The following is a 24,361-nucleotide window of genomic DNA, read 5'->3' as shown; positions in this document are numbered from 1 at the left end:
TTCACCGTGTTAGGCAGGATGGTCTCGAACTCCTGACCTTGTGATCCACCCACCTCGGCCTCCCAAAGTGCTGGGATTACAGACGTGAGTCACCATGCCTGGCTGCGATTATCTTTGAAAGAGATTTAAAAATGTCTTTTATATTTATCTTTTCTGACTCAGCATTTTGCTCTTCTCACTAGGAAATGGTGAAGAAGAAGGCCATTCTTTATTCTGTGTTGGTCAGTTGACGTTATGTCTTTCAGAACTTTCAGCTCTATTTATAATTATGTCCTATTCTCAGGACTGATTGCATGACAGTCTAAGGCCCTTGATGAGCTGAGGGGAAGTATATATGAGTGTCCTTAGGCATGGACCATTGCTTGTCGCGAAGGCATCTAGACATTTGTACTGGAGTTCTCTGCTAAGTTGACGTTAGCTCCTTTTCCTGTATAGGCTGGGTGAGCCCTCCTGGAACCCTGGCTCCGTGTATTCATATGTGGAACATACAGTGAGATGCAGAGCAGCAGGTGTTAAGGAAAGCTGCAAAACACAACGTTGCATCCTATGCAGTCACGTGTATAATATTGCATTCTGTGAATACAAGTGTGTCTATGGCAGATCCACCTACCTCTTAGCAGGCACTACCCCTTGTATGTTGGATTGCTCATGTTTTCACTCTTTCTTTGCCTTCTAGACTTATGGATTTGAGGGAGCTGTGTGAAACTCATCATGGCAAATATGCTTATGTGTATATATCCTTTGCCATACATGTGCTGCAAACTGTAATGAAATGTTATTTATAAGACTGGTAAGGCATGTGTTATTAGACTGGACACACAAAAGCCCTTGATTATCTAGGAAGCAGTCCTCTAGGGTCCAGACGTAGTTTGGAATGTGGGTGTTTAGTATCACTGTACTTCATTGCTGATTTTTATTTCTATGCTGTTTGATTGTATTAGCTCTTTGTTATTATTGGGGAGGTAGCCAGAGGTCTCCAGATTCCCATAATGAATTTACAGGTGTGATCTTATGGACAAGGAGGAGTCAGCTGTATTAGTTGGGGGTTCAATCTTGCCTGATAAGCTTTTCCTAGTTGGTTTTACAGATACGAGCCCTGATCTACTCCCTGCTGCCACTGTCTGTTTCTATGATGCATGTCACCATGATATCTGAGTATGTATGAAAATATATTTAGGCTAATTTTAACTAGAATATGGAAAGGAAAAAGTTCTATTGCTCTGCATTGCTCTGTTTTCAGCAATCACTGTTTTTCACCACATATAGAAAGTTTGAAAGCTCTTCTCTGATGTCTAGGCAACCCAGATCTCCCAGTCCGAGTAAAAGATTAGATCTTAAAACTCTCCACTGATAGAGGTAGAAAACTGGGTTTTGGGATAAGATCATACTGAAATAGTTCTTTACTTCTGAGAATAGAATGAAAGCTACAGTCATCTTTGTATTCAGAAAAAATGTCCATTTGCACATACATATTTTGCATATAGTTTCACAGAGCTTCTGGATCCTCTGAAGCCCCTTGTGTCAAAAACCTCTGTCTTAATTTTAAGTTCCACAGCCTCCCAATTAATCCTGTTCTCACAGAAATCTTAGTATCTAGGTAAATTTTTTTATTTTATTTTATTTTATTTTTTTGAGAAAGAGTCTCACTCTGTTGCCTAAGCTGGAGAGCAGTGGTGTAATTGCGGGTTCAAACAATCCTCCCACCTCAGCTCCTGCCCCAAGTAGCTGGGACTTAAAGGCACACACCATTATGCCTGGCTAACTTTTGTAAAGATGGAGTTTTACCATGTTGGCCAAGCTGGCCTCAAATTTCTGACCTTAGGTGATCTGCCCTCCTCTGTCTCCCAAAGTGCTGAGATTACAGGTGTGAGCCACTGCGCCCGGCCAGTATTTTTTCTTTATTTACTAGTCACACTGCGCTCCTACTGGGAACTTTAGGTTAGCAATCTCCTTTGCACTTCTTGAGGCTATAGACCATTTTGTTCACTATGTCTTATTTTTGGAGTGTTTTCTATAGCATATTGGGCCCCTATTTTAGTGTATCACATTGTTTTGCTATGTTTGCTTTTTTTTTTTTTTTTTTTTTTTGGAGACAGGGTCTCACTCTGTTGCCCAGGCTGGAGTGCAGTGCCACAGTCTCAGCTCACTGCAACCTCTGTCTCCTGGGCTCAAGTGATCCTCCCAACTCAGCCTCCTGAGCAGCTGGGACCATAGATGCAAGCCACCATGCCCCAGCTAATTTCATATGTTTTTACAATGATTTGTTTAAATATCTATATTTCCTCTCAAAAAAGTTCCTGGAGGGCAGGGCCTGTTTTTTAATCATTGTTACATCTCCAGCAGACTGCTTGGCTATTTATTTATTTTTTGAGACAGGGTCTTGCCCAGGCTGGAGTGCAGCGGCATAATCATGGCTCATTGCAGTCGCGACCTCCTGGGCCCAATGGATGCTCCCACCTCAGCCGCCCAAGTAGCTGGGACTACAGATGCGTACCACCATGCCTGGCTTATTTTTGTATTTTTTTGTTTTAGAGATGGGGTTTCATCATGTTGCCAAGGCTGGTCTTGAAGTCCTGGACTCAAGTGATCTGCCTGCTTTGGCCTCCCAAATTGTTGGGATTATAGGCATGTGCCACAGCACCCGGCCTACTTAGCTGTTTAATAGGAACTCAGATAACATTTGGATGAACAAATAAATGGATGAATGGATATGTAAGATTTTCATTAATGATGGATCAACATTCTCCAAAAGCAGCACAATGTTGTGTTTGAGCCGAATAATAATAATAATAGAACCCAGTAGGATGTCGTTAATGTTTCTGTTGAGCTGACATTATCACCTTTGATAGGGCCAGCCATCCACCTTAGTTTATTTGATTTGTTGATGTGAGAGAGAGTAGTTAGTAATTTCTTTTGTTTTTCTCATTCTTCCTTACCCACAGATGCATGGATTGCTTTTAACCAAGTAAAAATGGAAACTTTGATGGTTTCTAAGCCATTAAGCAAAGATTGAGCAGGATGTGCAGAGAGAAGTGTGTAGTTGTTGGAGAGAGAAATACTTGAACAGAGCTTCATGGAGTCAGCTTATTTTACTTCCACTGCAGGAAGAAGGGGCATTGGAGAGGCAGGCTGCATTTAAATAGTATGACTTTCCATCGTCTGAAAACATGGGTTGATTTAAAGGCAGATTTATACTGACATTTTATATTCAACATTTATCTATGGATCACAGTTGTTACCCTCTCACTCTGCCACATCCCGGTGATAAGTCGTTATTTTTATCCCCATTTGTTGGGGAAGGGAGTAGAGATATAGAAGGGTTAAGTGACTTGCTAAGGATCATGGAACCAGACACTAAACAGAGTCATGATTAGAACTTAGAGTTCCTGACTCCTATGCTCAGACACAGATCACTAAGCAACATTTGCTTGCCTGCAGGAAGAAAGGCCCCCTAAGCCCCCAGAACAATCTGTTCAGCTTCACTGTGCTAAGTAACATCCAAAGCATTCACAGCTTTGTGAAAAAGAAATTGTACATGGCCTGACCTTTTAGATATCTACTGGGAAAAATGAAAAACCCAGGGAGTATCACAGCGTTCTGGATCCAGCTGGCTCTCCTATTACTGGCAGAGGCCTATGACTTCTTGGTTAGGTACATCTCAAGACTGGCAATTGAGAGCCTTTCGTTGGAAGCTTGTTTTACTTTTAAGTGTTGCCATACAGGACTGAAATTTTTCAAGAGAAAGGCTGACTCAAGCCATAGATTTATCTGGCAGTTCTTGTGTAGATGTAGCTTTGATAGTTCAGCAGCCCCTCTTGATTTTGAGAAACTATCCTTTGAACTTTTCATTGTGTGCTTCTTTTAGTTTAGCTTCTTTTTTAAACTTTTAATTTTGATGTAATTATAGACTTACAGGAAGTTGCAAAAATAGTATATAGAGTTTCATGTACCCTTCACCCAGCTTCCTCCAGTGATGACATCTTATATAACTCTACAACATTGCTTCTTTTAGTTTTGAAGAGAGTATCCAGGCGGGAAAGAACATAGCAGTAAAAACTAGAGTAGATGGGAAGGGGAATTTTGGCAGCTGCTATTTCTATCTTGTTTTTAAAATTGCTCTTCCTCATTCTGCTAAATTTTCTCTGATTTAGGCAAATATGTCACAAGATATATTCTAGGCTGATGTGCCTAATTAAGACTGCTTTAGCTTCCATATGCAAAAATAGAGAGCCTTTTTTCCTCTATGGGTGATCAATTCCTCTCAAAATTAGAATGTTCTAATTCAGGGGCATTAGAAGGTATCTTTCTGGTTCTATAATGTAGTTATGAAATATTCTCTACAGCAGTATAGAAAGCCCAAGGACTAAAAAGGAATGCCAGGAAGCTTTTTTCCCTTTCAAATCACTACATTTGGCTGAATCCAAAATTTACACTATTTTGAATCTTTGTCTCATCCCCTCAGAAACTTGGCAGAAGCAAAAGATAAGAATCTCTAACAGGTTTAGCCTGTTACAGGGAGAAAAAGATTCCCACGTAAAAGCCCCCAAAAGAGCAAGAAATCACTTTGTTCTTTTCTCTGTGCATGCAGTCACTTCCTATCCAGAAAAATGTCAACTCTCATAGGCCCATGAGCATTTTGTCAAGTAAAAGGGACCAGGGAAGGATTAGCTGTGCTTTTGGTTACTCTGCCTATATTAGTTTCAAAGGGACATGTCATGTGGTTTCATAAGGTATCATCCTTCTCTGGATCTTGAGGGAGCAAGACAAATCTGTTATTGGTCCTACCTCATTTTGGCAAAAAGTAAAGTTATTGGTTCTGTGTCAGATGGCTCCACTGAGACATGGTCTCATTGACTTTTAGATTTCTTAAAGGGTGATTTTGGCTATCACTCCTTTGGGAAACGGTTGGGGGAAAGGAGCAGGTGGTATAGGGCCCTAGAAGAAGGCAGTGGCTCCTGAGCATGCTTGGTTAGAGGCAGCTGCACAGGAACCCTACATTTCCCAAAGTCTAGGATCTGGGAACTTTCATGTGGAAACTCATTTTCATGAAAAAGAAGAGGGTGGGTGCTAATTGTGAGGTTTGCATTGTCTGCAAGAAAATGGGGAATGGAAGATGGTTGAGAACCTTATTATTATTTTTTTTTTAGCAGATACACATTGACTGCAAGGAAAATGGTAAGGATGGAAGCAGATTTCCGTTTAAAGAAAGGATTTGTTCTATTTCTGACTCATTTAGAGGAATGTGGAACCTTTAGTCAGTGCAAGCTGTTGACATACTGACTTGTGTGCTGTGTTCACCTGGAGAGGCTGATAGCATACAGCCAGAGCCATTTCATTTTCTTGTTTGATTCTTTGGCCTCTGTGTCAGTGAAGTGCTTAGGCTTGCATCCAGACAGATGCCTGTATTCTGAAAAGCCACCTAGAGTTGTTCCCCGCCCCCTGCTCCCCCCACGACTGAGTCTTGCTCTGTGGCCCAGGCTGGAGTGCCGTGGCGCGATCTCAGCTCACCGCAACCTCTGCCTCCCGGGTTCAAGCAATTCTCCTGCCTCAGCCTCCCGAGTAGCTGGGAATACAGGCGCACACCACCATGCCTGGCTAATTTTTGTATTTTTAGTAGAGACGGGCTTTTACCATGTTGGCCGGGCTGGTCTTGAACTCCTGACCTTGTGATCCACCTACCTTGGCCTCCCAAAGTGTTAGGATTACAGGCTTGAGCCACCGTGTCTGGCTGAGTATTTTTAAATTATTCTACTGGCAGGTGTTGGCTTCAGATTCTCTCCTGCACCACTCTGCTGATTGACAGTGAGCCTGCTGATTGCTGGCAATGTCCCTGGGTAATTGGTGATTTTGTCCAGAGATGCTGGAATTGGCTAGGTTTATAGTGCCTCCAGGGTTTTGGTGGCATGAGCTTATTACACTAGTGCTATTTTCATCGTGTCCTTTGAGTTTCTTGACTTCTCTCCTAAGCAACTGAGATGGTAATATTATTCTTTTATTAGTCACTGTGAAATTATCCATCTCTCCTAATGAACAGGTTTTGATTTGGGTTCTGTGGTACCTAAACCTAGCTCCATGCCAGGTCACAAAATCAAGTCTGGGTGAGTGTTGTCTTTGCTGTTTGTCTTCATAGCATGTAAAAGCTGCTCAAATAGACAGCTTTCTCTGACCTGATTCTTTGGAGACATTTGTTTGTGCTCTCCTGGAGGCTGTCTCCTTCCTGTTTTTAATCTTATTTAAATGTCATTCACTTGGTTTTGTAATTAAGCCTCCCCTCTCCTTTTTTGAGGCAGGCGCCTGAGCTACCACTTAATTGTGTCTTCCTGTGGTTGGCTTGTTCCTCTCTGCACCTGGTTTACCTTAATGCGGGGGACAGGTTTTAGTCCTGGAGAAGTTCTCATATCCATTATTCATTCTACTGCTACATGGCAACACAATTTGCTGCTACCTTTTTTCCCTCCTCCTGAATTCAAAGCAGGATAGAAAAAATTCTGGGAAAGTTCTCATTGTGTATTAATGCTAGTAGGAACAGCTCTGCAAAAAAGGTTCCTTGTGGGGTGTGTGTTGGGGGCACTGTGTAAGATGGCAGGATTCTCAGATGGATCGTATTCAATTCTTCCTATTTGAAAAGTAGGGTGGGCTGGGCGCAGGGGCTCACACGTATAATCCCAGCACTTTGGCCGATCACCTGAAGTCAGGAGTTCGAGACCAGCCTGGTGGAGCCCTGTCTCTACTAAAAATACAAAAGTTAGCCAGGCGTGGTGGCGGGTGCCTGTAATCCCAGCTACTTGGGAGGCTGAGGCAGAAGAATTGCTTGAACCCGGGAGGCAGAGGTTGCAGTGAGCCAAGATCACACCATTGCACTCCAGCCTGTCTCAAAAAAAAAAAGACAAAAAACCCAAACCAAAAATTAGCCAGGCGTGGTGGCGGGCGCCTGTAATCCCAGCTACCTGGGGGGCTGAGGCAGAAGAATTGCTTGAACCCGGGAGGCAGAGGTTGCAGTGAGCCAAGATCACACCATTGCACTCCAGCCTGTCTCAAAAAAAAAAAACAAAAAAACAAAAAAACAAAAAAAAACCCAAACCAAAAATTAGCCAGGTGTGGTGGTGCATGCCTGTAATCCCAGCTACTCGGGAAGCTAAGGCACAAGAATCGCTTGAACCCGGGAGGTGGAGGTTGCAGTGAGCCGGGATTGCACCACTGCACCACTCCAGCCTGGGTGACAGAGTGAGACTGTTAAAAAAAAAAAAAAAAAAGAAAAGAAAAAGAAAAAAAAATTAGATTGTCTGCGTCTACCTCTAGGAATTCACGTGGGACTTAGGGAACCATCAGAGTGCCTGGTCCTGGCTCAGCTTCCCAGAACCTGTACACTCTTCTATATTCTATCTGCATCTGCATACAGAAAAGTTGGAACTCTACACACTGTTGTCATACTCTTTCAGCAGATATGATGCACAGGACTCCCCAAGGAAGGGAACATGGGCTGAAGCTGAGTGTGAGACTGATAGTTGCCTCTAGTACAGAGTCAAAAGAGAGCAGTTGTAGCCAATTTGCAGTTCCTGAAAAAGAGCCCAGAAAATAAGTTTTCAAGGGGCCTGGTATGAAAGACTTGCCAATGAAGAAATGAGTGTGTATTGAGCACTCACTTCCCTACAACTTAAACGTATTTAATGTGTAATATAATACCTCAAATATTTTACTGCAGTAATTTCTCAGTTCTTCACTTGGTGCAGAGTTAAGAGTACTTGGAACCTCATTAAGTATAACAGATGAAACAGCAAGGATTAGGAATCAAACCCAGAGTCCCTGAGGATTTTGTAGGATAGTGTTGGTATTTAGTGCATTGTTAGTTTGGATGGTGAACTTTGGTGATTATTTTGAAGATTGCCACAGTGTTGCCTTGAAGGCTGCCCGGGGTTCATTTTGAATTTGCATTCCTGCTCAAGTTCATGGGCTCTCTGTTGATTGAGTATATTTGGCTCCTTTCCTTTTACCTATCAGTGAGGAAGCATCTTTGTGTGTTTGTCCCTGTACTTAGTATGGTGTACTTTGACGTGAATGTCAGCCAGTCAGTTATGCAGAGGTTACAGAAAGTGAGACTGGAGTGTTTGTGAGGCTGTTGGGAGTGTCTGTGGAAAGAAAAACATTGACCTTTTGTTTTTCTTTTTAATTGGGGTAAAATAAACATAAAATTTATCATTGTAACTGTGTTTAACCATACAGTTCAGTGGCATTAAGTATATTCACATTGTGCAACCATCACTACCTTCCATTTCCAGTACTTTTTTTTATCTTCCCAAACTGAAACTCAGTACTCATTAAACAAAAACTTTTTTTTTTTCTTTTTTTGAGATGGAGTCTCACTCTGTCACCCAGGTGGGAGTGCAGTGGTGCAATCTTGGTTCACTGCAACTTCCGCCTCTGGGTTCAAGTGATTCTCCTGCCTCAGCCTCCCGAGTAGCTGGGACTATAGGTGTGTACCACCATGCCAGGCTAATTTTTTTTTTTTTTTTTTTTTTGGTAAAGACGGGGTTTCACCATGTTACAGGCTGGTCTTGAACTCCTGACCTCAGGTAATCCACCTTCCTTGGCCTCCAAAGTGCTGGGATTACAGGTGTGAGCCACCGTGTCTGGCCAGCAATAATTCTTAATTCCCCCTCATGCCAGACCCTGGCAACACTAATTCTGAATTTGATTACTCTGGGTATTTCATTTAAGTGGAATTAAACAGCATTTGTCCTTTTGTAACTGGTTTATTTCACTTAGAATAATATCTTCAAGGTTCATCTATGTTGTCAGAATTTTCTTCCTTTTTAAGGCTGAGTAATATTCTGCCATATGTATATACCATATTTTGTTTATTCATTCATCTTTTGATGGACATTTGGGTTGCTTCCACCTTTTGGCTGTTGTGAATGATGCTGCTGTAAACATGGGTGTACAAATACTTGTTTGAGTTCCTGCAATCGCTTGTTTTTTTGAGATTGTGTGCATTTAATTATCTTAGGCCAGTGGAGTGAAGTCCTAAGACATTTAGAGACATGTACTCTGAGCTGGCCAGGCGTGATGGCTCATGCCTGTAATCCTAGCACTTTGGGAAGCCAAGGCGGGCAGATCACTTGAGGTCAGGAGTTTGAGACCAGCCTGGCCAACGTGGCGAAACCCTGTCTTTATTAAAAATGCAAAAATTGCTGGGCGCAGTGGCTTACACCTGCAGTCCCAGCACTTTGGGAGGCCGAAGTGGGCGGATCACGAGGTCAGGAGATCGAGACCATCCTGGCTAACACGGTGAAACCCCATCTCTATTAAAAATACAAAAAATTAGCCAGGCGTGGTGGCGGGCGCCTGTAGTCCCAGCTGCTCGGGAGGCTGAGGCAGGAGAATGGCGTGAACCTGGGAGGCGGAGCTTGCAGTGAGCCGAGATCACACCACTGCAGTCCAGCCTGGGCGACAGAGCAAGACTCCGTCTCAAAAAAAAAAAAAAGAAAGAAAAAGAGAACCCCTACTTTAACGAAAGGGAAATGGCATAAAATAAGTAGGTCAATAGCCTACTACCACCTTATTTTAAGTTGACCTTTTAAAACTACTACCAGGAGACAGCCAAGTGCAGTGGCCCATGCCTGTAATCCCAGCTACTCGGGAGGCTGAGGCAGGAGAATCGCTTGAACCCAAGAGACAGAGGTCGCGGAGAGCCGAGATCGTGCCATTGCACTCCACCCTGGGCAACAAGAGCAAAACTCCATCTCAAAAACAAAAATAAATAAATAAAAAATAAAAACAAATAAGTAAATAGGCCAGGCACAGTGGCTCATGCCTGTAATGTCAGCACTTTGTAGGGCTGAGGTGGGTGGATCACCTGAGGTCAAGAGTTCGAGACCAGCCTGGCCAACATGGTGAAACCCCGTCTCTACTAAAAATACAAAAATGGCTGGGCACGGTGGCTCACACCTGTAATCCCAGCACTTTGGGAGGCCGAGTCCAAGGCGACCGGATCACGAGGTCAGGAGATGGAGGCCATCCTGGCTAACACAGTGAAATAAAAAATACAAAAAATTAGGCAGGTGTGGTGGCAGGTGCCTGTAGTCCCAGCTACTCAGGAGGCTGAGGCAGGAGAATGGCTTGAACCCGGGAGGTGGAGGTTGCAGTGAGCCATGATCGTGCCACTGCACTCCAGCCTGGGCAACAGAGTGAGACTCTGTTTCAAAAAAAAAAAAAAATGCAAAATTATCCGGGCATGGTGATGGGTTCCTGTAATCCCAGCTACTTGGGAGGCTAAGGCAGGAGAATCTCTTGAACCCGGGAGGTGGAGGTTGCAGTGGGACAAGATCATGCCACTGCACTTCAGTCTGGGTGACAGAGTTGAGCTCTGTCTCAAAAAAAAAGAAAAAAAGACATGTACTCTGAGCTTATAGGATTTTTCCTTTGGTCACTTTGTTATGTGAGGGGCTAATCAGTGGAATTGTGATCAAAGTATGGTTTTTGGTGGCAAATATAGATATTGACCCTAGATAGCTCCTGTATCCCCAACAAATATTTTTCAAATTGAAGTTTGGGTGGATCCAATACAGTTTCATAGACCTCAGCAGTGGGAGTTCAGAGACCTTCTTCTCCCCAGCATGATTTGTCCTTAATGCAGTTTAGCTCCAACCAGCATATTGGCTTTGGGTAATTTATTTAACCTTTCTGAATTTTGATTTGCTCATCTGTAAAATGGGAACAATAATACCTACTTCATCAGATAGTTAAGAGGATTCAGTGAGAAGAATATACTTTAAGTGCTTTACATAATATCTAGCACCTAGCAAGCACCTAATAAGTGTTACCTTTCCTGCCATTTATGACCATGGTATTTCTCACTTTGAAAAGAGGTGAATGTAGTTTGAGGAAGGTGATTTCTGTAGTTAAGTGTCTTTTTTTAAGGTATCAGATAGAGGGTAAAAAAAAAAAAAAAAAAGGAAAGTTTGAGATGCTCTGTGTGAGCTTCTGGACACAGTTATTAACTTGTAGTAGTTGTCATTCTTCTGGAGGAAATGATGCATTCCTCTGTGATGTGTCTCTTCACGTTGGTATTTTGGGACAGCCCATTCCCAGGGATGTGGAGTATAGGCCCATGGGCATTATCTCTTCAGGTTTGGAAAGTCTCAACTACCAAGCTTGCCCTTACCCAAAAGGATATTCTCTGCAACAAGCTATGCCATTCTCTTTTGAGGGAGTGAGCAGCCATTGCTCACCTAATGGGCAAAGCTGTTTACACAGTGTTAAGTTTCTATACCGTAAGGTCATGCTTCGTTGGAAATCTCTCAGACCAGGAGTCAGGCCTTTGGTGAAGAATCCTGTATTAGCCCTTTTCCCCCACTTCATTTTAGAAACTATTATTTAACAATGAGAAACATGATAAGGCAAAGGATTAAATTAAACGGTACATCCTGTCCCTTATATCTTCATGACTGCAACATTTACTGTACTTGATTGCAAAGTCTTACAGATGTATGACTGATTAACAGTACTATGTTTATGCAATCATCCCCTTATTTTTTAGTTATCTTAATTCTTCCCTGTATGTACTGCTGCTTCTGTGAGTGTCCTTGGAACAATTTGGCTGGTCATGTGCCCAGATGGCATCAAGTGGACAAGTGGATCAAGGGCAGTTTTCTAAAAATGTGTGTGTATGTAGAGGGGGTGAGTCAGGAGCCTGTTAGCATGAGCTCTGTGTTGGCACTGAGATCCTGAGTGCCAGTTCTCTGCTGTCCTTGAAACTGCTCCTGACACAGGGCATTTTCTTCTTTGGCCTAAACCTGTCTTTTTTGGCATAAACCCTGTGCAAAGCTCGGTCTATAAAGTTTATAAATAAACCTGGTTATTAATTGTTTATGCCCATATTTTTTTGTTTTGGTTCTGATTTTGTCTAAAGAAAGGGGATCTTGGCTCCCTTTAATGTCCATATCCAATCATCTTCCATTGGCAGTACCTAATTTTGAAGAAGGCAACACTGACTGAGGGAATTAGGAACAATTTTAGTTGATAGTTATGTGCTTAAAAAAAAAAGAGAGAGCAAGCAGCCACAAGGGATAGAGAGGTGGAGGTGAGAGCTGAGATGTAGATAAGACAGCAGAGAGCAGGCCAAGGAGCTGGCAGAGAGGCCTGCTGAGGTGGCTCGTGCTGAGCAAAGCTTCTGGGAGTCTTTTTGTGTTGCCAGTGAGTGACAGGAAGGCGATAATGAGGTATTAAATACTTGTACTTTAACAGGTAGCTGAGGACCAAGGGAAAATGGGGACCAAATACATGAAAATGACGTAGAGCAGCCAACAGGTGGAGAAAGTTATAAACCAGAGTCTAGAGAAGTGCTGATAACAGTATAGTCAGCAGGTCTAAGCACACCATTTGTAGTAAGCTGTAACCCCACTTTAACGTTCAGCTTGATCTCGCACCTTTATTTGTTTAATCTTCTTTTTTTTTTTTTTTTTTTGAGACGGAGTTTTGCTCTGTCGCCCAGGCTAGAGTGCTGTGGTGCAATCTCGGCTCACTGCAAACTCCGCCTTCCAGGTTCAAGCGATTCTCCTGCCTCAGCCTCACGAGTAGCTGGGATTACAGGTGCCTGCCACTGTGCCCGGCTAATTTTTGTATTTTTTAGTAGAGACGGGGTTTCACCATCTTGGCCGGGCTGGTCTCGAACTCCTGACCTCATGATCAGCCTGCCTCAGCCTCCCAAAGTGCTGGGATTACAGACATGAGCCACTGTACCTGGCTTATCTTCTTAATGGCATGGTAGAAAGAACACTAAACAGGTGACAAGGTCCTAGTCCCAGCTTAGTCACCAGCTAGTTTGGGGTGAGGGTGGAATGGGGCATGGAGTTTTCTTATCCAAAAATGAGGAAATCGGATTAAATGACCTAAGGCATTTTCTAGCTCTAAAAATCTATAATCAGCTATGTCAAAGCCTCACAGACTTAAAACTCCCATCATATCAGGTCAGAGGCTAGAATCTGTGTGTAGTAGTGTATAGGACACTGAACAGTTGATATAGTGAGTGCAAAGTCAAGGAGATGATGATGGAGAAAAGCACTAATTCATGGGATATTTGGGACATGCTCTCTTGAAGAAGAATTACCATCTGTGATGTCAGAGGCTTCATTTTAGTTGCCTGTTAAATTCCCTGTAGATAATTCTTTTTTTTTTTGGAGAAGGAGTCTTGCTCTGTCGCCCAAGGTGGAGTGCAGTGGTGCGATCTCGGCTCACTGCAGCCTCCACCTCCCGGGTTTAAGCAATTCTTCTGCCTCAGCCTCTCGAGTAGCTGGGACTACAGGCGCACGCCGCCACGCCCAGCTAATTTTTTGTATTTTAGTAGAGACAGGGTTTCACCGTGTTGCCCAGGCTGTTCTCGAACTCCTGAACTCAGGCAATCTGCCTGCCTTAGCCTCCCAAAGTGCTAGGATTACAGGCGTGAGCCACTGCGCCCAGCCCCTGTAGAGAATTCTTACTTCCAAGTGAGAAGACCTTGGTTCTTGGGGGAGCGGAATATCTGACCTGCATTTTCAGGGGCAGAATGCAAGCCACTCTGGCACTGACTCTCAGAGTATTGTGGTACTGGACTCTCCCTTTCAATACTCTGGCTCCGCTAATGCCTGTGGCAGTTGAGACACAGGTTGCCCGTGCCAGAGTTGCTCTCTTCCTCCTCTAATATTTGTCACTTTGTCATCCTGGATTCTGAATCCCAGAGATCAAGACTAGCTGTAGTCCAGCAGAGGAGCAATAAATCATTGCTCCCACATCCTTTCCTCCAGGTTTCCTGCCCTTTAATTACCACATAGCCACTGCTGAGGCTGCATCTCTGTGCTGTGTGTCCTGGGGACAAAAGCCCTTGTTGATGGGATGTGTGCAAAAGCTGCTTTGTCTCTAGCCGTTACGTTTTGCAGAGTGCCAAGCGTGCTGCCCATCCCTTTCTCTTGCCTCTATGATTTTATAGAGTCCGATTGTCAGGTAGTATATCATTAACAGGGCTTGTCTAAACTCTGGGGATTAGGTGGTGGGGTGGGCAGCCCCCACATAGCTCACTCAGCAAGGTGATCTTCTTTAAGGAGGGAAGTTTGGGTTAGTCATTTTTATGTGAATTTTAGCTAGCCCCCTTATTCCTGTGCTCCTGGTAGGAGCTAAGCAGGTTGTGTGATCCTGAATGGGCTCCCTTGGAGCCTTTTTGTCCCCCCAGTCCAACAGATACTTGATCACTTAACAGACACCATTAAAAGGGCCAGCTGCCTATCATTTGCCTTTTCATTATGAAACCCCAGAGAACTCAAGTTGGGGCCGGGGTAAAGAGTTTATAAATGAAGATGCCTATCTCCTTCATGCCTGGCAAGGCTTTTTTACTATTTGAGGGGAAGATTCAGGCTTTAGAAACAGAATGTGGGTGAAGCCAGCCTCTTGTACTTTCCTTGCCTGCTGTTTCTTTACTGTACCTGTGCTTTTAAAGGATTGAGAGTGAGGGGTGTTGTGTGGTAGGCAGCAAGAGTCTGGAGAGTCTCACTCCTACTCATCATTCCCTGCTGTTCCAAATCAAAGCTCACATCTCTTCTTTAAGAGTAGTAAACTTCACACAAAACTCTGACAGCATGGGAGAATGAACTTCTTTGCTGGCAAAGAAGCAGATATGGTCCTAGAAAAAGAGAGGTCAAGCCTTTTCTTGGGTCTGTGGAAGGTGGGGGTTTGTGGGGGAGAAGACAGAAGGACCACAGATTGCCTGCAGCTGCTGAACCCCTTTATAGTATCCCATCAAGTAGGGGAGGTAGGTACAGGAGCATTATCTGAGATGGGCAGAGAAGCAGGACTCATTTCGTGGACAAAATGTGCTAGGTGAATGAGTATAAGGTAACTGATAACTTCTTTTATGCTTAATATTTATTTGCAAAAATGTCTGAAGCTGCACTGCTAACCTAGGGACTTGGCAGTCAGTCTCTTTATTGAGGTTGCTTGGGTTTTAGGAATCTCTCCCCTCGCTAAGAATTGCCAGGCAGAAAGAGATTTCAATAAATGTTGTCACTGTGACGAGAGGTCAGCGCAAGCTTCACTTTGTTTGAATAGTTAGAGCAGTTAAGGGCTTTTTTTCTCTTTATGAGCTCTCCTCATCTAGAGGAGTACATACAGTATAGCTGCTATATCTGGTGACCAGTTAGAATGGATACATTTTCCTCTTAGCAATGATGTCTGAAACAGATACATGTCTAAAGCTTGATGACAATAGAAGCTAGCAGCTGAGGGTGGAAGGGGGACCCTCATTTTCACCTGTAAATTGAGCAAATTTGATGGGGAAATCACCATGTGGGAGTAAATTTGAAACACCAAGATGTCGGTTTTATAGTCAAATTTCTGAGCTTAATTGCTGTTTAAGAAGTGGCAAAAAGAAGTAGCTATTTCAAAACCTTCCATGAACAGATAAGCAGACACGTGCTTGGGAAGGTGAGTGCTTTCCTCAAATATACCTACCTTACCTGCTTTTTAAAAGACCTTGGTGGCTGAGACTTACTCACTCTAACCCTCTGGATTTTTTTTAGAGCTAGTCTGTTTTTATTTAACTTTATTAATCATGGTTTGAATAGCTTGTTGATGTCTTTTTTTTTTTTTTTTTAAAGCCTTGATAAATTTGCTGAAGTTCCTTATGTCAAATGAGACTGTACTTTTGGCCAAACACAACATTTTTACATTAGCCCTTATGGTGAGTATCAAAACAAATACTTCTTTTTCTGAAGCCATATGCTAAGGCAGAAATGCACTGATTTGAAACAGGAGCTGGTGGTCTGGGGACTAAGCCATAGAGGGAACCAGACCTATATATATTTTTTGGATCAGAATCTGGACTGGTGGTCCCCACTCTCACCTATGTCTTTGGCAAACTCTGCATGACTCTCTTTCCTTCATGAAAATATATTGTCTGGCAGGGGTGGGTATAGATTAGATCTCTGTGTATGAATAGTGAGCCTTGGTCCCAATTGAGAGACTGCTGTATACTACTGCGGTCTCTATGTTGGTAAATAGCAAACCCTCTGAAGGTTCCATCATGGCTGCACTTGGTTTCTGAGGGACATTACAGATGCTTGCTTATCTGGCTGGTTATTTGGGATAGAAGGAGGCCATTGTGCATTTTGACTATCTTCTTAGGATGTTATACAATGTGTTCTTAAATGTTCAACATTAGAGGGAAAAAAAGTCTTGATTCGTAGCATTTGCTGATTTTCATTGTAGAGCTACACCCACCATGGCCAATTTCAAGCTATCAATGTGACATCAGAGTCATGCAGAGTTGGGAAGCAATGTGCAGTAGCACACCATTATATGATGTTTGCACCACACAGATATAATAGTTATAAATCTCCAGAGCATAGGTTATAGTAAAAGGTAGAAAATAATTAGGAAGTGATAAGTTTTTAATATTTATTACTTTCATTTTAATATAATTTATTTAATTATAAGTTTATATGAGTGAAATTTTTAATAATGACTGTGTTTAACAACTGGCTTACAAAATTCCTGAAAATTTTACAGTCAACTCTTGCAAGACAGTAAGAGCTGGCTACAGCATACCACTGATAATTTCTAGTCTTCATAGCCTGATGCCTATATATGGGCCTTTCCTTCTTTTTTAGATTGTGAACCTATTTAATATGTTTATCACATATGGCGACACATTTCTGCCAACCCCCAGCAGCTATGATGAACTTTACTATGAGATTATCCGCATGCACCAGAGCTTTGACAACCTCTACTCCATGGGTAAGCTGCCTTTTCTTTTTACTCCTCTCTCCACCATTTGTCTAGCTTTTGGCATATAAGAGGAAAAGACTATGAAAGATTCTCCTCTAGTTGTTTGGTGCCCTGTGTGGCACAGAAATATAGTAGTCTCCTCTTCTCAGGCAATAGGAAGGTACATGTGGGCCTTTTTGCCTTTAGGAATTCAGATTTCATCTCAGTGTAAAGCTGGTTAGCAGCCCTTTGTTGATGTTTGTGAGAGAGAGAGAGAGAATAGGGAGGCTTGTGGATTCATTGAATGCCAGGGAGAAGGAGGTGAAAGAGTGGGTGGGAATTGACAGCAGCAAATAAAAGAACTTGGATCCCAGAACATTGTGTAATTTGCGGATGTCCAGGATTTTAAGGAATCTTAGTGTACCTATGTATTTTTAGCATAACTTACAAGTGGAAGTGGGCATTAGATAAAAATCTTTTTTTTGCAAATCTTTTGGTGATTGGCTCACTGAAAATATACTCTCAAGCTACAGCAAGTATAACTTATTTCTGAAAGAAGTCATATGTCCCTATAAGTTTGGAATAGGGGCCTAGTTAATTCTACCTGTAGTATAAAGGTTAAGGAAAAATCTCTGTAGATTGCACAGAAACAGCCACTCAGTAAAACTATCTTATTTTTAAAACCCAAATTTATTAGCTTTATTGAAGTATAATTGACATATAAACTGCACACATTTTAATTATACAAATTTTAATAAGTCTTGACATATGCGTACGTATGTGAAACTATCACAATCATCAGGATAATAACCATATCCGTCACCTCCCAAAAGTTTCCTTGTATCTCTTTAGAATCCTCTGATGTCTCCTTCACCACCTTCACCCACTGTGCCTCATCCCTGGGCAACCACTGATTTGCCTCTGTCACTGTAGATTGGTTTGCTTCATCCTTTGTGATGAGATTAATTGTGAAAATCCCAACCTCTCCTTGGGACTCCTGTATCATGAGGAAACTGGAGAGGATTTGGAACAAGTACCAGGAGAAAGAATAGAAGCAGCAGTGGAAAAGAAGGATTGCCTGGGAGGAAAATATTTTTTTTTCTAGTATACTTTATTTTTTAGAGAAGTGAAGGAAAACTTTTAAGAGAACTTTATAAGAGAACCTTTGCTATAATGTCTTAGGCAGTGCAAGTAGGGCCTTGTATTAGTAGGATGTTTTCAATGGCAAGTATCAGAAAACTCGGACTTAAAACTATCTTAAAGAGTAGGAAAATTATATGACAATTCTAGAATGGTATGATCAGTTGCTCAACAATGTCTACAAGGACCCAGGTTTTAAAAATATCTCCTCTCTCTCATTGTAATAGCTTTAGCATCAAGTCAGTTGCCCATGCAACAGCAAATTTCAGTTGTCCCATCAAGACCCATCTCTTTTTTTAGGAGCTTGGCAGCCTTACATAAGAACTCTCTAATAGACTTCACGTTGGCTAGATGTGCTCAGGTTACCCTAGTGTGGTTTGCATCTGCCTGGCTTCACCAACTTCCTGAGAATGTAGAATGTAGAATTTTCCAAGGGTAAAGAGCAGCCCCAGAGGTTTTAGCACTCATTGGTAGATGAATAAAGATGCTTTTCAACGAGAAAAGGAAAGAGTTGGAGTGGGGGAGATATTTTATAAAAGTCTGACATACCTGCTCAACTGGGCCATATGTAACTAGTCAAATGAGATAAACCCTTGTAGCTACAGCAACAAGATAAGAGAAGATACCTGTGAATGTCCAAATCTGCCAAGGGAGTAAAAATGTTAACCAGGAGGGCACAAATAGGAAAGTGAAACACAGCAAACAATAGGAGATAGCATGTTTCAGTGCTCTGTTTTATATAAAGTATAAACTTATGCTGAAAAATACTTGTTTTTTATTAACCTTTTTGAGGTTAATAAAATTTTGCCATAATTTACATATATGGCAAAAACCACCCTTCTAAATGTACAGTTTTGAGTTTTGACAAATGCATATAGTAGTGTAATTATCACAAAAATCAAGATATAGAAGAGTTTCACTATCCAAAAAATTTCCCTTGTGTTCATATGAGGTCACCTCCTTTGTCTACCCACAACCCCTAGCAACCACTGATCTGTTTTCTGTTCTCTTGGTTTTGCCTTTTGCAGAACATCTTATAGATGGAATCATATAACCTTTTGAATCTGGCTTCTTTCATATAGTATTTCATTTGAAATTCATCCTTGTCATTGCATCTATCAGTAGTTCCTTCCTTTTTATTACAGAGTAATATTCCATTGTATGAATTGCCATCTTAGTTTATCCATTTATCAGGTGAAGGACATTTGGAAGGTTTCCAGTTTTTAGCGATGATAAATAAAGCTCCTGTTAACATTCTTGTACCTTAGTGAATACAAGGTTTTTTTTTGTTTTTGTTCTTTCTTGAGACAGGGTCTTTCTCTTTCACCCATGGTGGAGTGCAGTGGCACAATTATGGCTCACTGGAGCTTTTACCTCCTGAGCTCAAGCAATCCTCCCACTTTAGCCTCCAAAGTAGCTGGGACTACAGGTACATGCCACCACGCCTGGGTCATTTTTGTATTTTTAGTAGAGACAGGGTTTCGCCATGTTGCCCAGGCTGGTCTTGAACTCCTGGGCTCAAGCAACCTGCCCATCTCGGCCTCCCAAAGTGTTGAGATTACAGATGTGAGCCACTGTGCCCAGCATGAACCCAGGTTTTTATTTCACTTGGTTATGTACCTAGCAATGGGATTTTGGGGTATTGTGGTAAGTATGTTTTAACTATATAAGAAACCGCCAAACCGTTTTCCAAAATGCATGTTCTATTTTACATTCTCTCCAGCAATGCATGAAAGTTGTCGTCATTCCATATCATATCCAGCACTTGATATCCTCCACTTTATTGTTGTTGTTGTTGTTTGCTTCTAGATATATAGTGCTACCTCACTGTTTTTAACTTTGCGTGAATAATGATTTTGAGCATCTTTTCCTGTCCTTATTTGCCATCTATATATCTTCTTTGGTGAAGTATTTGCTCAAATCTTTTGCTCATTAAAAAAAAAAAAAAAAAAAAAGGCTGGGCACGGTGGCTGACGTTTGTAATCCCAGCACTTTCAGAGTCCCAGGCGGGAGGATCAAGACTAGCCTGGCTAACATGGTGAAACCCTGTCTCTACTAAAAATACAAAAATTAGCCAGGCATGGTGGCACACACCTGTAGTCCCAGCACTTTGGGTGGCCAAAGTAGGCAGATCACTTGAGCTCAGGAGTTCGAGACCAGCCAACATGGCAAAACCCTGTCTTTACCAAAAATACAAAAATTTATCTAGGTGTGGCAGTGCATGCTTATGGTCCTAGCAACTTGGGAGGCTAAGGTGGGAGGATCACTGGAGCCCAGGAGGCTGAGGTTGCAGTGAGCTGAGATTGTACCACTGCACTCCAGCCTGTGTGACAGAGTGGTACCCTGTCTCAAGAAAAAACAAACACCAGTGCACACCAAAGTTTATAATAGCACCATTCACAAGTGCCAAAAGGTGGAAGCAACTCAAGTGTCCATTGACAGATGAATAGATAAACAAAATATGGTATATACACCCAGTGGGATATTATGCAGCCTTCAAAAGGAAAGAAGTCCTGTTACATGTTGCAGTGTGTATGAACCTTGAGGATATTGTGCTAAGTGAAATAAAGCAGTAACAAAGGGGTAGTACTTATATGAGGTATCCAAAGTAGTTAAATTCACAGATATGAAAAGTAGGATGATGATTACCAGGGGCTTTGGGAGGAGACAAAGAGAGTTGCTTAATGTGTGTAGAGTTTCAGTTCTACAAGATGAAAAAGTTCTGGAGATCTGTTTTACAGCAATGTAAATATACTTAACACCTAAATTGTATGCTTAAAAATGGTTAAGAGGGGCCCCTTCAAAAGTAGAGTATCTTAGTTATTCACAGTCAGTTAAAGATTGAACTTCTCCTCTTTTCCCCCTTCTTACTACTGCCATTGATGAGTCTTTTTTAAAAAAGTGGTTAAGAGGGTAAATTTTATGAGATGTCTTTCTTTTCTTTTCTTTTTTTTTTTTTTTTTTACCACAGTAACAACAAACCTAAACTCTAAAGTTTATTTAGATTTTACCAATTTTTCCACTAATGTCTTTTGTATTCCAGGATCCCATCCATGTTACCACATTACATTTAGTCATCGTGACTCCTTAGTCTTCTCTGGTCTGTGACTGTTTGTGTTTCCTTGTTTTTTATGACCCTGATAGTTTTCAAGAATGTTCCTCAATTTGGGTTTGTCTTGTGTTTTACTCATGGTTTGACTTGGATTGTGGATTATAGAGAAAAATGTCACACAGTCCAAGTACCCTGACTTATCACTGATGATACTAACCTTGATCACTTGGTTAAGGTAGTGTTTGCTGTGTTTCTCTACCACAGAGTTGTAATTTTTTCTACTTTTTCATAGTCTGTTCTTTATTTTGTTTTATTTTTGTTTTTATCATGTCTTATTCTTTGGAAGCAAATCACTAAATGCAGCCAACTTGAAAGTTGGGGGACAGGGAGGTTAAGCTCCACCTCCTGCAGAAAAGGGTGTCTATATAAATTATTTAGAACTTTTCTGGAAGAATTTGGTTGCTGTTGCTACTGCTGCTGCTGCTGTTCTTATTCCTCTTCTTCCTCCTCCTCATCCTCCGCCCCCCTCCCTCCTTCCCTCCCTCCCTTCTTCCTTTCTTCTTCTTCTTTTTTTTTTTTTGAGACGGAGTCTCGCTCTGTGGCCCACGCTGGAGTGCAGTGGCACAATCTTGGCTCACTGCAACCTCCACCTGCTGGGTTCCAGGGATTCTCCTGCCTTAGCCTCCCAGGTAAATGGGATTACAGGCCCATGCCTCCACACCTGGCTAATTTTTTTTGTTTTTAGTAGAGATGGGGTTTCACCATGTTGGCCAGTCTGGTCTTGAACTCCCAACCTCAAGTGATTTGCCCTCCTCAGCCTCCCAAAGTGCTGGGATTACAGGTGTGAGCCACTATGCCTGGCTTTCTTCTTTTTTTGGAGACAGTGTCTTGCTCTGTCACCCAGGCTGGAGTGCAGTGTCAATCACAGCTCATTGCAGCTTTGAACTTCAGGGCTCAAGCAGTCCTCCCACCTTGGCCTCCTGAGTAGCTGGGGTTATAGGTGTGCGTCACCATACCTGGATAATTTATTTTTGTTTTTTTGTATAGATGAGGTTGCCCTATGTTGCCCAGGCAGGTCTCGAACTCTTGGGCTCAAGCGATCCTCCTGCCTTGGCCTCCTAAAGTTCTGGGATTACAGGCATGAGCCACTGCACCCAGCCAGTATATGTTTTAATCAAAAGCTTACTGGAGTTTTGATTGGGATTATGGCAAACCTATAGATCATTTTGGGGAAAACTGATATCTTGATAATGTACCTTACAATCCCTGACAAAATATATCTATTTATTGAAGTCTGATTTTTCTGACGAATGTTTTGTTGTTTTTACAACATGAAAATCTTGCATATATTCTATTAGATTTATCTTAATGTATTTCATGGCATTTGGTGCTGTTAGTATTTTTGAAAATTTTAATTTTTAATTGTTTATTGCCAATATGCAGAAACACTACTTTTTAAAATTTTTTTAATATGACAGCTTTATGAGATATAATTCACCTACCTTATAATCTGCCCATTAAAGCATACAATTTGGTGAGTTTCACTATAGTCAGAGAATTGTACCACCATCACCACAATGAACTTTGGAGCATTTTCATCACCCCAACAGGAAACCTACCCATGAGTGGTGACTCCCCATTTACTGCAATCTCCTGAGCTCTAGGCAATCACTAATCTATTCTCTGTGTCTGTAAATTTGCCTATTCTGGACATTTTATATAAATGAAATCATACAATATGTGGTCTCTTGTGACTGGCTTCTTTTATTTTGGATCTTTTCAAGCCTTATCCATGTTGTATCCATGAAGTAACAGTACTTCGTTCCCTTTTTACTGTGGAACAATATTACATTGTATGGATATACCACATTTTATTTATCCATTCATCAATTGGTAGACATTTAGGTTGCTTCTACTTTTTGCTGTTATGAATTATCCTGCTATGAGCATCCATGTACAAATTTTTGTGTGGGCATGTTTTCATTCTGTTGAGTATATACCTAGGAGCAGAATTGCTGGGTCATATGATAACTTTGTGTTTATAACCTTTTGAGGAACTGCCACACTGTTTGACTGTCCTCACTTTTCCAATGTGGGTGTACCATTTTACACAAGCAAGAAACAATGCTGATTTTTAATCTTGTGTCCTGTTATCTTGCTATTTTTGATCTTGTATCCTGTCATCTCACTTATTGGGTTTATTAGTATTTGTAACCTTTTTGGGATTTTCTACATAGACATTCATGTTGTATGTGAATGTTGTGTGCCTTTTATTTCTTTTTCTTGCCTTATTGTACTGGTTACAGCCTCCACTACTATGTTAAATTAGAGGGTAAAGATGGACATACTTGCCTTGTGTCCAATCTTAAGGTGAAAGGATTAAGGTTATCCTCCATTAAGTGTGATGTTAGCTGTAGGTTGTTCATAGATGCCCTCTATCTGGTTGAGGAAATTCCCTTTTATTTCCTGAGAATTGTTGTCATTAATGAATGTTGAATTTTGTTAAACATTCTCTAGCATTTATTGCCATGATTACATGGTTTTCCTACTATTGTCTGTTAGTATAGTGATTGATTTTTAAATGGTGACCAACCCCACATGATTATAACATCATTTTTACATATTGTTGTATTCGATTTGCTAGTATTCATGAGGTATATTGGTCTGTAGTTTTACTTTCTTACAATTTCTTTTTCTGGTTTCAATATTAGTTAATTTTGGCCTCATAATATGAATTGGGAAGTGTTCTCTCATTGCTCATCTTCTGTTTTCTAGAAGAATTTGTTTAAGAGTGGTTTATTTCTTAAATGTTTGGTAAAATTTGCCAGTGAAGCCACTGCGTCTGGAGTTTACTTTTGTGGAAGATTTTAAACCATAAGTTCAATTTATTTAATAGATACAGGACTATTTAAGTTATCTATTTAGCAGTGACCTTTGGAAGTTTGTGTCTTTGAAGAAATTTGTTTTATTTTGTTGTCACTTTTATGGGGCATACAGTTGTTTGTAATATTCATTTTTAATGTCTGTAGGGTCTGTACGTAGCTTCCCTCTTTCATTCCCTATATTGGTAATTTATATTTTCTCTCTTTTTTTTTTTTCTTCATCAGTTTGGATAGATGTTTATCAAGTTTATTGATTTCCCCTCCTCAGAGAACCAGCTTTTGGTTTTATTGATTTTTTTCTCTGCCATTTTTCTGTTTTATTGATTTATGCTCTTTATTTTCTTCTTATTGCTTGCTTTGAGTTTAATTTGCTCTTTTTTTGCTAGTTTTTTAGGGTGCAAGCATAGTTCATTGATATGAGACTTTTCTTTTTTTCTAATATAAATATTTTGTACTATAAATTTCCCTTTAAGTACTGCTTTAGTTGCAGCTCATAAATTTTTTTGTTGTATTTTTATTGTCTTTCAGGTTCAGTGTATTTTCTTATTTCCCTTGAATT

At 41.2% G+C, this 24,361-nt stretch overlaps 1 protein-coding gene across 15 annotated transcripts in view; it reads left to right on the top strand.

Moving 5' to 3' along the window:
• The window catches only part of ARMH3 (armadillo like helical domain containing 3), a 212,796-nt gene that overhangs the window by 83,459 nt on the left and 104,976 nt on the right, over positions 1–24,361 (top strand). For 13 of the 15 annotated variants that reach the window (XR_010113275.1, XM_055093311.2, XM_003825509.6 and 10 more), the window contains 2 exons: positions 15,621–15,703; positions 16,632–16,758. The exons of the other annotated variants lie outside the window; for them this stretch is intronic. Coding sequence is in view for 12 of the 13 variants with exons in the window: in XM_055093311.2 (XP_054949286.1) it covers positions 15,621–15,703; positions 16,632–16,758 (210 nt within the window). In the remaining variant the exon portion in view is untranslated. The remainder of the gene's footprint in view (positions 1–15,620; positions 15,704–16,631; positions 16,759–24,361) is intronic. 15 annotated transcript variants of the gene reach the window in all.

This window comes from Pan paniscus, chromosome 8, assembly GCF_029289425.2.
Source record: "Pan paniscus chromosome 8, NHGRI_mPanPan1-v2.0_pri, whole genome shotgun sequence".
NCBI classification, from domain to species: Eukaryota; Metazoa; Chordata; class Mammalia; order Primates; family Hominidae; genus Pan; species Pan paniscus.
This window is presented reverse-complemented; position numbering and strand designations above follow the sequence as displayed.